The sequence below is a fragment of the Chelonoidis abingdonii genome, chromosome 3 (genome assembly GCF_003597395.2).
Source record: "Chelonoidis abingdonii isolate Lonesome George chromosome 3, CheloAbing_2.0, whole genome shotgun sequence".
Taxonomy (NCBI): domain Eukaryota; kingdom Metazoa; phylum Chordata; order Testudines; family Testudinidae; genus Chelonoidis; species Chelonoidis abingdonii.
The window spans coordinates 16021947-16035495 of NC_133771.1; the positions used below are offsets into that span (position 1 = coordinate 16021947).

Consider the following 13549-nt stretch of genomic DNA (forward strand, 5'->3'; position numbering starts at 1 on the left):
CCTCCTGGCCCACAATAACTCATTCAAGATTTGCGTGGAATGGGCACTCCCTCACAAGGACACATATCCTACCTAAAACATCAGTTGGCAAAGAGATGGGTTTATCTCAAATAACAGACCTTGCACAAAAGTTAGGTCCAGACTTCAAGAGGCTGTTAAGAGTAAAAAGGAGTCATACCTAAGGTTGTGTTAACAGAACCATAAAATAGGCAGTAAAGTAGATTCTTTTGTAATCACTGTAAAATCTTCCTCCTGGAAACCTTAAGAAAAACATGTATAGTTGAGAAATAGATTATAGAAAACCTTTGTTTATTTCTTAATGCGGAGATGGAATGCTCTTGTGAAATGCTTACTAAATGCAAATCTTCTAATGTTATTTCTCAATATAATTGCTACCATTGTAAATGGTAAAATGCTTGACGGACCATCATGGAATCTAATGTCCTTGATAAATTGCTTACTAATGCAAAAGGCCATTTAAATAGAGGGTGCTTATATTATTGGGGAATTAATTATTTAGCTATTTAGCAAACTTATGTAGCTACTCACCCAACTCAGGAAAACAAGAATAATCTCTACAAAAATTGTTATGAAGAATCACACAATTATTTAATAACAATTTTAAGCAAAAAACTCTCTTTAAAAATTAGTGCTTTCTAAAAAGATTGCTTTGAGAATTAGGTATCAGAGAGGTAGCCGTGTTAGTCTGGATCTGTAAAAGCAGCAAAGAATCCTGTGGCACCTTATAGACTAACAGATGTTTTGGAGCATGTTGCACCTGACAAAGTGGGTATTCATCCACGAAAGCTCACGCTCCAAAACGTCTGTTAGTCTATAAGGTGCCACAGGATTCTTTGCTGCTTTTGAGAATTAAAGGATTTATGTAAAGAGCAGGGGTGTTTGGACTTTTTGAAAACAGAATTTCATTTCCTGTTTAATAAAATTGAAAAAATATCTCAGAAAATAGACTGAATAAAAAGAATTTAAAAACTTTAAAAGTTTTCTGATCCACAGAAGAACAAAAACATTTTGAAGTGTGTTGCACATTCATTAATCAGATTCAATTTCAGGAGCTGAAGATACACCTCTACCTCGATATAACACTGTCCTCAGGAGTCAAAAAAATCTTACCGCGTTATAGGTGAAACCGCATTATATTGAACTTGCTTTGATCCACTGGAGTGCACAGCCCCGCCCCCGCAGAGCACTGCTTTACCACGTTATATCCGAATTCATGTTATATCGGGTCGCATTATATCAAGGTAGAGGTGTACCACCAAAAAAGTGTGGAGTCAACGAAAGGATGACAGCAGCCAAATTTGAATCTAAACAAGTCTGAAAGAGGTGTTTTCCTATAATTTCATGGAAATAGGAAGGAGAAGAGTATAAAATTCTGAAGTGAGCACTGTTCACTCACTCTCTGCTACTATGCTGAAGCATTCCTTAACTCATCCTGTCCCGCCACAAGCAAGAGGCCACAGACAACTAAGAAAAAGCAGAAAACTATATCACACAGTATGTAGCAAAGGAAGGCTACCTTCCAACCTAAAGGCAATCATCACAGATGAGGTGGAAGCAGCCAAAAACACTGCCAAGGGATTAGATTAGAAAACTCTTGTAATGATTTTATTTGGATATTGAAATGATATTGTAGTCGAAAATATTGACAGCTTCTCCTATTAATCACCAAATGGTTAGACCATGTATTACTGGACAGGAGACAGAGGCTAAACACTTGTAAACAGAGAAATAGTGGGTTTAACTGGATTTAAGATATTTGCTAAATGGCCTATCTTAAGAGAACTCCTTAAATGGTTTCTTCTAAGCAACTGATTTAAACAACTTTGATCGGAGTTAGTTAAGAGTCTTACTCCGCCTTTCTATAAACTAGTTTAGGTTATCTTTGATCATAGGTGCTGACTCCACGGGGACAAATTGGTGGGTGCTCTGCACCCACCGGCAGCCAAGCTCCCCTCCCCTCCCCGTCTCCCGCCCCACCTCACCTTACCTTACCTCACCTCCACCTCCTCCCCTGAGCGCGCCGCACCCCTGCTTCTCCGCCTATCTCCCAGTGCTTGCAGCTGCAAAACAGCTGTTTCCCAGCATAACAAGCTCTGGGAGGGAGGAAGGAGGAGTGTGAACACGGCTCGCTCAGGGGAGAAGGCAGGGAAGAGGTGGAGCCGGGATTTGGGGAAGAGGTTGGAATAGGGGCAGGACAGGGTGGAGTCAGGGCAAGCCAGGTGCAGAGGGGTGGTCAAGCGGCCAGCAGAAGTCGGTGCCTGTGTCTCTGACAACCTGACAGGATCCATCTGTCTTAAAATTTTGTCCATCCATAAACAACTTGTAGTTTCTAATGAGATACTAAGATTGAACTCACAATAAAATGACCTGGGCCTCAATTTACCAAGAGCAAAATGCCTACCAGAGGTGGGCTCACTCTCAAAAGTGTCATCTCTGTTAAAATCTCTCCACAGAGACATAAAGAAGAGATTGCAACGGAGTTAGCCAGTTTATCATTTGTGTTCTGTCATTTGTGTTTTGTTTAATGTTTTCTTTTCCTTTCTCTAATAATAAAATAATCACAGTTATGAATGATGGCTATTTTGCTTGGTTTTTATTGTCCCCTAAAGTATGCAAAAGAACCCCTGTAACTAAGAGTGGAGTCAGATCCCTGAATTGTCAATGAGAGAGAGAGAATTAGTAAGACTGGCCAATCATTTCTTGTTTCTCTACACTAAATATTTGTGGTAATTTTGGGGGTAAAATTACTTGGTGCCCACCACAAATAAAAATTATCACTTGTCTCCCACAAAAGGTAGAAAGAGCAAAAATTATTCCCCATTTTCTGACCAGCTCTAACATCTAAAAAAATTAGCAGCAGGACACGCTACCTCCAGGCCACCCTGTGGATGAGAAGATAGTTAAGTCTTCAGGCTTAGTTGGCCCTTTTTTCTCTTGTGAGAATTCAGCTAAAGCTGATGTCTACCTGTCCACAAAAATGTGGATGGGGCCACTAACTCACTTCAGATAAGCAACCAAACAGCCATCTACTGGCAGGGATGGATTTACACCTTACACGCCCCTAACACAGCATCTTCAGTCCCCCCCCTTGCCTCTCCAGGTGGCCATGCCTGGAGCCCCCACGTTCCCATGTGGCCCTGTGACCCCAGCAGCCCTGTGTGGCTCACTTTGTCTCCAAGAAGGCTGCTGTGACTTTTCACTTGAGAAAAAATCCACCCACCATCTGCCTGCTAGTTCTTTGCCACCACCCACCAGACCAGTCAGCCTCAGCCAGCTCAGGCTGTTCTGGTGCCACAGCTGCCTCTGGTAGGCAAAAGGCAGAACTGCAGCACATTTTCTGCAGAAAAAAATAATTGCCTCCCTCGGACAAGGATTCTGTGCATGCTGCAAATGTCACCTAAGGGGAGTGGGCACAACGTGAGACAAGCGGCGTGTGGGGCATCTTGGCAGGGGGCGGAGCAGACTAGGGCTGCCTCTCTCAGGGTGAACTTTGGGGCAGGAGGAGTGTAGCAGAAAAAAATCATAACATTATATTGATGAAAACATTTTTGTACCAATTCTTTCTCTCCTGTGCTGTCCAGTGGTCTTCCTTTTCCTGCAGCTGCTGCCTGAAATAAGAGCCTGCTTCAAGCAATGACAGTAGCAGCAGCAAAAAGGGGGAACCCACTGGGTGCTGCAGGAGAGTCCTAACATTGAAATGGGAGCTTGACTTCTTCTGGTGACAAACCAGTGCTCCCCAAACCCCATTGAAATCACTGCAACACACGCCTGACTCAGATGTTGTAAATCATCACTATGCATGTGCCACGGGGGCGGTGAAGGAGAATGAGCCATGGCTGCTATAGATTTTCTTTGTTTACGTCATACTTGTGAGTGACACACACACAAATATATAAAAATATGTGGGCTTGCTACTTTGATGGGGCAGTGCCCCAACCCCCTCTCTACAAGAGCTACCATTGGTTCTTTTTCAGTAAACCATATGCTTTCCATCTGAATGTCTTCTATTTTAATGTAAGGAAAACAACAAACCAAGAAGGAACAAAAATAAAGTCTCCGTGAGTCTGGGTTGTGGCTGGCAATTGAATTGAGGGACCCTGCATAGCTAAAACTTGGACCTACTACAGTTTGAGCAAAAAAATCATGTCTTGTAGGTTGGGCCCATAATAGACTCACATCCTCTATTGATTGGGTGAAGGATGGAGCATGTACTTCACACTGAACAGTAAGTTACAAAAGCACAGTGTGTGTGTCTCCTTTATAACCTGGTTCAGAAACTCTGAGGACAAAATGGTTCCTGTCACTGGACACAAGCAAAATTCTTAGAAAGCAAAGGCATAACAGTTACAGCTGTACATACACCGTGATCTCTTGGCAGCATGTCCAGTTTTAAAGTTTCAGGATTATTGTATAAAAGGGTTTGGCAGATGTACAGTCTGTAACTAGATTTTACAGAATTTTCCATTTCAGGATACCTCACTGATTAGGGTGGGGGAAAGATCATTTTTATAATTAAAATGATGGTGTTGACCTTGATACTTGAATTAGTTGGACTATATAGTTAGTGTGCTGCCAAACAAACTTTGTTTCATCAAATACCATACTGGTGCTTTTACCCTTTACCCCTGTGCTGCTTATCTAATCTAAGGGTGACCCCACTGAGGTCAATGGTAAAACTCCTGCCTCTGGGTCTCCCAGCCTGAATTTTCGCATTTGTGTCTGCATTTTTAGGTCTTGATCCATTCATTAGAGTCAATGGGAAAGACTCCTGTTGACTTCCCTGGCCACTGACTTCCATGGGCTTTGGATCAGGCCCTTAGATTGTAAATTATTAAAGAGAGGGGCAGTGTTTCCTTTTATGCCTTTTATGGCATCCAGAGCATGTTGCTGACACTTGTTATAATAATCCGTGACTTGCCAAGATTGCAATTTTATGTATTACAATTGCAACATGCGCTGGGCATTAGCAGGAATAGTTACATTGGATCACCTGCCTTCCTTATCATAATACTTCTGCTCTAGACCTCTCGTTCTTTTAAAATTTCAGAAAAGGTACAAAGGTCAATGGTAAAACTCCCATTGACTTCAATGAAGCCAGGTGTTCACCCAGAATACCTCTGTGATAGGGTTATGGAGCCCTAGTGGACAAAGGATTAACTTTGGCTCCGTTGCCCTTCCTCTGACACAGATTTCCATGGGTAAGGTTGTAAGAGAATGACCAGTGAATAAGCAACCACCACATAAAAGGTTTGATTCGCTCTCCCATTTCCCATAGCTATGTCCTTTACAAATGAGATCTAGAGCCACCAGACGTTGCCAGGGACAATCCTAAACAAACTGGAGCTCTGGTGGTACCTGTGTCTGAGCTGCCAGAAGAAGGCTTGTGTTATGCAAGGATGTTTGGCTGACTCAGCTGGGTAATGAACGGACAGATCGCCTGAGCTGCCTGGAATGAGACAGGGCCTTTGTGAGCTTAAGTGCAATTTATGAGCTCTCTAGGCTTTGCGTTGGTCTGGGTGATGCGCCATGATTGAGGGTAGGTATTCCAGTGCAGCCTAGCCAAACCATTTTGCATATGTAATTTCTTTTCTCTTTAAAAACTGCAAAATTCCCTTTAACTGCCTCTCCCTGCCCCATATATTTAGACGATGTTACGTTCCTATAGTTAAGCACTTGAGGCATGAAGTGCTAAAGTTAAGATTGCATGTGCAACCATAGCTGTGTTATCCTGCACATCTGCACAGCAATTAGAACTACTACAAAAAAATTCCATTGACAACCTTTTTTATATGGAAAATGGGAGTTTGACTAATCAAAGATTTTCACAGAAATGCCTGTTTTCCTATTTAAAAAAAACCAAAGATCTCCACCAGCAACAACCCCAGAAACCCAGAAGCCAAAAATTTTCAGCTGAAACATTCTCAGTTTTTAGCTGAAAATGTTTTGGTTTGGGGTGACAATCTTCCATTGTTGGTAGCTGAAAACAGAACAGTTTTCAGTCTGGTGTTTCTTACTGTTTGACAGAAAGTCAAAATTTCCTGCAAGGAAAAAAAAATTCCAACAAGTCCTAACTGCAACACAGTCTTTAATTACCTAATGCCATGCTATCCCTCTCAATAACATAGCATTTTTCTATGAACTGATAATATGTGTCTTATTGTTACATGACTGAGTCAGAGCTCTGCAAAGGCTCTTGCGTCACTCACTGTGGATATTGTATTTAATTTTGTTAACAGTAGCATTAAGATGTGACAGCTTATTTCAACAACCCCTTTAAACATCCTCAAAGGTGTGACCTTCCTTCACTATATTAGACAGGCTTAATTACAGAGCTTGCTCAGACACTTTGAAGACAGGAAGTGCTTGTTAATTTGACTTGTGCCACAAATCAATGCAAAAAAAATGAGCATTTAGACAACACTAAGGTTGTAAGATCAAGCACACAAAAGTTAACACCATGATTGCTAAGATGACCCTAAGTAGAACATGTGCAGCTTCCTCTCCAGCCACTGGTTTCACCTTGCACAGAACACAAGCTGTCCTGGCTTATCTGCAGAACTGTATGCAGCGTTGTTGTAGCCACGTTGGTCCCAGGATATTAGCAAGACAAGCAGGGCCGGCTCCAGGCCACAGCGCACTTGGGGCGGCATGCCAGGGGGGCGGGGAGGGCGCTCTGCTGGTTGCCAGGACAGCGGCAGGCGGCTCCAGTGGAGCTCCCACAGGCGTGCCTGCGGAGGGTCCGCTGGTCCCACGGCTCCGGTGGAGCATCCGCAGGCACGCCTGCAGGAGGTCCACTGGAGCCGCGGGACCACCAGACCCCCCCGCAGGAAAGCCTGCGGGAGGTCCACTGGAGCCGCGGGACCGGCGAGCGGCAGAGCGCCCCCCACAGCGTGCCACTGTGCTTGGGGCGGCGAAATTGCTAGAGCAGGCCCTGGAGACAAGGTCTGTGTGAGGTAATATCTTTTACTGGTGCGATGGGGTGTCCACCCCAAACAAGATCTGAAGAGGTTAGGGTGGCTAGGTAGGCCAATTAATTGCCCAGGCTGCGCTTGGAAGAGAAGCCAGGGAGCAGGGATTAATCCAGGGGTTGGCAACCTTTCAGAAGTGGTGTGCTGAGTCTTCATTTATTCACTCTAATTTAAAGTTTTGCATGCCGGTAATAAATTTTAACGTTTTTAGATGGTCTCTTTCTCTAAGTCTATAATATATAACTAAACTACTGTTGTATGTAAAGTAAATAAAGTTTTTAAAATGTTTAAGAAGCTTCATTTAAAATTAAATTAAAATGCAGAGCCCCCTGGACCGGTGGCCGGGACCCGGGCAGTGTGAGTGCCACTGAAAATCAATTTCTGTGCCGCCTTCGGCACATATGCCATAGGTTGCCTACCCCTGGATTAATCATATGTGACTCAGGTGGACAGGAACAGAGAGGGCCTGTATAAAGCTCAGGAGCTGAAAGCAGAAAGGAACTGTAGGGAAGTATCAGAGGAGTACACGTGTTAGTCTGGACCTGTAAAAGCAGCAAAGAGTCCTGTGGCACCTTATAGACTAACAGACGTACTGGAGCATGAGCTTTCGTGGGTGAATACCCACTTCGTCGGATGCATGTAGGGAATTAGACTGTAGTCATTCCCAGTAAGAAGGGAGGTCTGTTTGGGATTATAGAGGCAGGTAGCCTACAGTCTACTCCCTGGGAGGAAGGAGTTGTGCAGATGGCAAAGCCAGAGAAGGGAGGAGAGCCAGAAGGTACTAAACACTTTCAAAAGATGAGCCTAGGGCTTCAATTCATAACTTTGTGAGACACTAAGGGCTTGTCTACACTGGCAATTTACAGTGCTGCAACTTTCCTGCTCAGGGGTATGAAAAACACCCCCTAGTGCTACGAGTTTCAGTGCTATAAAGCGCCATTGTAAACAGTGCTGGGAGCTATGCCCCTCGTGGAGGTGGTTGCACTGTGACCACACAAGCTGTGGCAGCGCTTTAGTGTTGACAGTGTAAATTAGCCTTAAAAATCATGGTCTTCATAAACGCACTGGATTTATGGCTTATTACAGCCATCAGTAGCCCACTGACCTTCCTTTTTGTCCTATGACTACAGGGTGTTAATGGGCCACTCCATCTTGAATGGTCCCTTAGATTAGAACGTGTGCTAACTATTTGTGCTAAACTATCTGCTTGATCTTGTATTTAGCTGTGATGCTGTTAGTACCTTCCCCTGGCAGGGAGAGGATGTTGGCTGAGGGGGTTCTCTGTGACTGTGGGGCCTATTTCTGTTCCTCTCTCTGCTCAGGTATCTGGGCAGAGTTCCTCTGAGGATACGTCTTCCTTACCGGCCGTATCGGCGGGTAGCAATCGATTTCTCGGGGATCGATATATTGCGTCTCATCTAGATGTGATATATCGACCCCCGAATGAGCTCCTGTCGACTCCGGAACTCCACCAATGCGAACAGCGGTAGCGGAGTCAACAGGGGGAGCCGCGGATGTCGATCCCGCGCCGTGAGGACGGTAGGTAACTCGATCTAAGATACTTTGAATTCAGCTACGTTATTCACGTAGCTGAAGTTGTGTATCTTAGTTTGATCCCCTCCCCTAGTGTAGACCAGCCCTGAGCCATGTCTGCTGGCTCCCTTGACAGCTTTGAGGAGTAGTGGGTGCTGTCTGAGGTTCACTGCACAGTGTCCCTTTCAGGTTCCCTAGTTTTGACTCTTTGATCCTCACACCTGCCCTTATTTTTTTTTCTGTTGTCCCTGGTATCTATTTGAGTCCTGGACTTAGGCTGGGCAAGGGGCCTTAGCCATGGGTGGGTGGGGGGTGCGCTTATATCCACTCACTTCCTAGAACCCAACAGGACAGGAAGAATAGCTCTGTATAGTTTGGAAGCTTATGTCTCTCACCAACAGAAGTTGGATCAGTATAAGATATTATCTCACCCACCTTGTCTCTGCAGAAATTGTACATTCTTTAAATCAGTGTGCACCTAATAATGCATTTAAAAGTTCTGACCTAGACAGGTCTAACTGGCCTGGAACCTGCCTACCAGAGACTATATGCCTTCCTATGATCATAGAATATCAGTGTTGGATGGGACCTCATCTGGTCCAACCCCCTGCTCAAAGCAGGACCAATCCCCAGACAGATTTTTGCCTCAGATCCCTAAATTGCCCCCACAAGGATTGAACTCACAACGCTGGGTTTAGCAGGCCAATGCTCAAATCACTGAGCTATCCCTCCCCCCAAAACTTTTAGTGAAGTTACCAAGTGAATGCACTCCCTATCATTATAAAAGGGGCAGGGGGATAATAGCAGGGCACTCCCTGGGAAAGCACCAGGACTCTGGAACTTGCTCTCTCTCCCTTGATCTGAAATAGCCTGATTAAGTTGGTGATCTTCCAGGCATGCTGCAATAGACCATCTGTTTCATAGGGTTTCTGGAGAGGGCTGAGGAATACTTCCCAGAATGATGAAGACATTGGCACTCACTTCCTCTCCATATGCAAGGGTGGAGGGGGGAACAACCCACCCCTTCTACCGCAGGCTTGCCCCAACTCCACCCCTTCCTCCAAGCCCCCACCCCTGCCCAGCCTTTTCCTACACACCCCCTCCAGCCCACCCTGTCCCCACACCTCCCTCTCCCTCCCAATGCCTCCTGCACATGCAGGGAGCACTGGGAGGGAGTGGGAGGAGTTGGACGGTGAGGACACTGGCAGGCAGGAAGCACTTTTGGTGTCAGGGGAGCTTGGCTGCCTGTGGTTGCTAAGCACCCACTAATTTTTTTTTTCCCTGTTGCTCCAGCCCTGGAGAATCCATTGAGTCAGCGCCGATGGATGAAGGGGTCTAAGCGTCTGCCTGGCAGAATTCTTGTTTGAATGCTGCTGAGGTTATGCTATACTATTTCTAAGGCAGCAAGAGCTATGTGCAGGTATCTTCATCATTTTTTAAATCTAAATATGTAATTATGAGGATATTGACAATTTACAAATCTGTCTACACTTTTTATATCTAGCGTTGTTACAAATAGCACCCAGGATCACTCTAACTGGAAGAGAGTAGAGAAGAAAAGGATATTTCTCTATTTATTAATTTGTGCATTTGACAGCCCTTGGGGTAGTCAGTTTCATTGTTTCCTTGGTATAGTCAATTTCCCCTATTGCTTGTGTGTAAGGTTGCCATTGTGAGGTACAAAAAACTGGGTCATCTGGGATGATCCTGAGCCCCTAAAACTACACTGAGCACCCTTACAAATTTCCAGGGACAGTTACTTCAAAAAAGGGACATTCCTGGGAAAACCTAGACAGATGACAACCTTATTTTTGTGGGTTTTTCCAATTTAAAATAAACAAACAAAAATCTGTGCTTATGAAATATAGAAATTGGCAGGGGCAGTATCTGAAAATTGACAGTAGACCTTTTACAAAATGCTGAATTTTTCTGAAACTGAAAGTTTGCATCATAGCTTTGAATTTCAATAAAAGTGAAAAACTTGAACTAAATTTTCATGACTTTTATTCCAGAATTTTTTTTTACCAGTATCCCTTTGGCAAGCTGGGCAGGAATGCACAGCGCATTGTGTCTACGGCCCTGATCCTGCAAAGATTTATGCATATGCTTAACTTTAATGTAGTCCCAATGGGCCTGATTCTCCTCTACCTGAAGGATGCTTTACGCCTTGCTAACAGTGTAAAGGAGCCTTAAACCAAGTGTAAATGTAATTTATTTCCATGTTAAGGCCCTTTTGCAATGCCAGAGTGGAGTAAAATGGCCTTGGTGTAAATAAGTATCAAGCCCGTGAGTCTAATAGGACAACTCCTGCTCTATGTTAAAGACATTTTTTAATGCAATTTCTTGGTCTGAATTTCCTTTGTTAATTTCAAACAACTTTTTTTTTCAACCAAAATCATTAATCCTCAATGAGGTCTAATCCACGCCCAATCTCTAGCTTCAACCTTAAGTATCTAAAGGGATATTGCTCTAACTTCCTGCAAAAGAAATCACATGCAGCAAGAAATAAACCATGGGAAAAATTCAGTCCTCAAAGTGAATGTTTTGGAAATAACTCTTTTGCAAAATGAATCATTCTGGATGGCAGCAGGCACCTGCTCTAACATTGCCCTTTGATTTACATTAGATGTAATAATAAGATCTGAAGGAGAGATTTACAATTATTCAACACTAAGCTTGAAATATTATGCACTCAGAAGCCAGGGAATTTTTCTGCAGCTCAGCTAGGTTGTATGCACTTGTTGTGTGATTCATCCTGAACTATCACTGTTGCCAGTTTTATTTTACTGCAAGTTTTATGAGATTTGATGTTTCTCTTAAAGCTCCAGCTCCTGGAGTCATGAGATTATGTTTTAATCTCAGGTTTCATGGGGTGGACGGGCGAGAGGGAACACAAACCCCACCAAGTTTCTAGAACTCATTGCAGAGAACAGTTTGAAAACAGGAACCCTAAAGACTCAAAAAGGAAGCAAATAAAAAAACTCCCCGCCCCAATTTTTTTTTTAAATTTCATGACTTGGGCGGGGGGAGGGCAACCCATGGCTTGTGAACACATGCAGCTGGCACTACTGACTATGTATTAGGTGATACCTCATTCAATTAGCTCGTACAAACTTTTACAGTCCGAATGCATTTCACAACGTGTTTCCCCTCATGTAGAACCCAGGTCAGTACCCAGCTGATGAAGAAAAGCTGCACGCATTGTGTGTCCTGATCAGATGCTCAGGTACTCTTGTGTGAAAACAGCGATTGCAATATCAAATCCAAGGTATCTAGAGTAACCTGTCGATCAGTTGACACAAATATGTTTTTCAGCCAGGGGCTTCTGAGTTACAATAAAAATGACAGAAATCTTCTTAATGTTGTAAGGGATTCATTTAATGCAAAAAGGTTCCTCATCTGTCTCCCTATACTGCCCCGAGCACCCCCTCCCCCAACACACAGATGCATGCACCCTATTATAATTCTTACCTTGACTCTGGCTTGTTCGATAAACTCCAGAGGAGCTTTCCCAAACTGAAATGCAGCTCCCAACCAAGGGATCCAGCCACTAATGCAAGGTGGGGAATTTGGGTTTCTTGGCTGAAACAAAGCAAACTTGACCATAAGAAGTCCCAGAACCAAGGCCAACAGAACAGCCATAGTTATGTCCATTTTCCTGTACACTGACAGGGGAGCTGCTCCTCCTACTGCTTTGAACCGGCTGCTGTACTGAGGAGGGCAGCTTGAAAGATTGCCCAGGCTCAGTCCAAGTCAGACAGATGATAAGGCCTATCTGTCCTGGCAATGCCACTGGCTGATCACTGCCATGGAAAGATTCCAAGGCAAGAAACACTGCCGGGTTGTTCTGCCCACTCTGGAAAGGGGGGTGGGGGGGAGTGCTTTTTAATCAGTGGGGGAGAGATTTAAAACAGTTTAAATCGGCTCAGGTTGCAAACGTTTGTTGTTATCTATCTTCAGATCAGGGGGTTAGAAACTTATTTCAACAGTTGCGAGCTACTCAATCACAAATATATACAAAGAAACTTCCTAGCAAACTGCGCGTGTATGTCTATAACAAGTGGCTGAGGAACTACATTTCCCAGAAGCCTCATCTGCAGCACTCAGTGACGCTATTGCATAGAGTTAGCCTTGAGAGCAGCTTTCAGTCAGATTTGTAGTTGCACAAAGGTTGTGCTGATGCAGCTGTTGGAACTTTAGGAAAATAACCTCAGAGAACCAGACCATGAGACCAAGAACACCTATGAACTAGTGGCACAGAGGTTGTGAGGGAGTTGGTGGCTTATTATTTTTCTATTTAAACTAAATGATGTTACAAGAATGTTAAGACTGCAAAGTGAAGTACTCAGAAGGGAGGTTAAGGCAGCCTGTCAAGATTTAACTCTGCATGCCGAGCCCATGTTTAGTTACACAATCACGGACTTTTTACAGGATAAAAGTTCCTATTAGTTCCGCAGCATTGCTGCCTCATTCAGTGTGCAAGTCGGAATTTGTGCAATGAATGGGATACCTGGAGCACTAGCATTAAAGCTGCTTGTAGAGCTGGGTGAAATTTTTCAGGTAAACCTTTTTACACTGAAAAATGCAGATTTGGTGACACAGAAATGGTTTGCAAATTTATGTCAAATGTGATTGAAATGTTTTAAGTGGGGAAAAAAAACTTTAAAAAAACTCTGAATAAATGAAAATACTTTGCTGCCCAGCACTTAATTCCAGCATTTCCTATATTACAAGTGCTTGACATTGCAAACTAATAATGTTCCTTTAACATATGGTTTAATTATATTAAACTTGTGCCATAGCTAAGGTTGCAATAAAATTACTATTTGAAGCCCAATTTTCATTTATTTTTATTGTTTTTGATGAATGAGTTGGACCCCTGCCTCATTCACTGCACCTGCTGCCCACTAAGCAGACCCTTGATGTACAACTGGTCATTGAAGTCAATGGATACTGCACCTGCCATGTGACAGTGGTATTGAACTTTATTTCTGATTCCTGTCACCTGACCTGGGTCAGGATTACAG

General features: G+C 43.7%; 1 protein-coding gene across 2 annotated transcripts in view; it reads right to left on the reverse strand.

The window, feature by feature from the left end:
• The window catches only part of LOC116823202 (24-hydroxycholesterol 7-alpha-hydroxylase-like), a 49193-nt gene extending 36909 nt beyond the window's left edge, over window positions 1–12284 (reverse strand). For both annotated transcript variants that reach the window (XM_032777616.2, XM_032777615.2), the window contains exon 1: window positions 11994–12284. In XM_032777616.2, coding sequence (XP_032633507.1) covers window positions 11994–12176 — 183 coding nt within the window. In that variant the 5' untranslated portion in view covers window positions 12177–12284. The remainder of the gene's footprint in view (window positions 1–11993) is intronic.
• Window positions 12285–13549: the final 1265 nt, after the last annotated feature.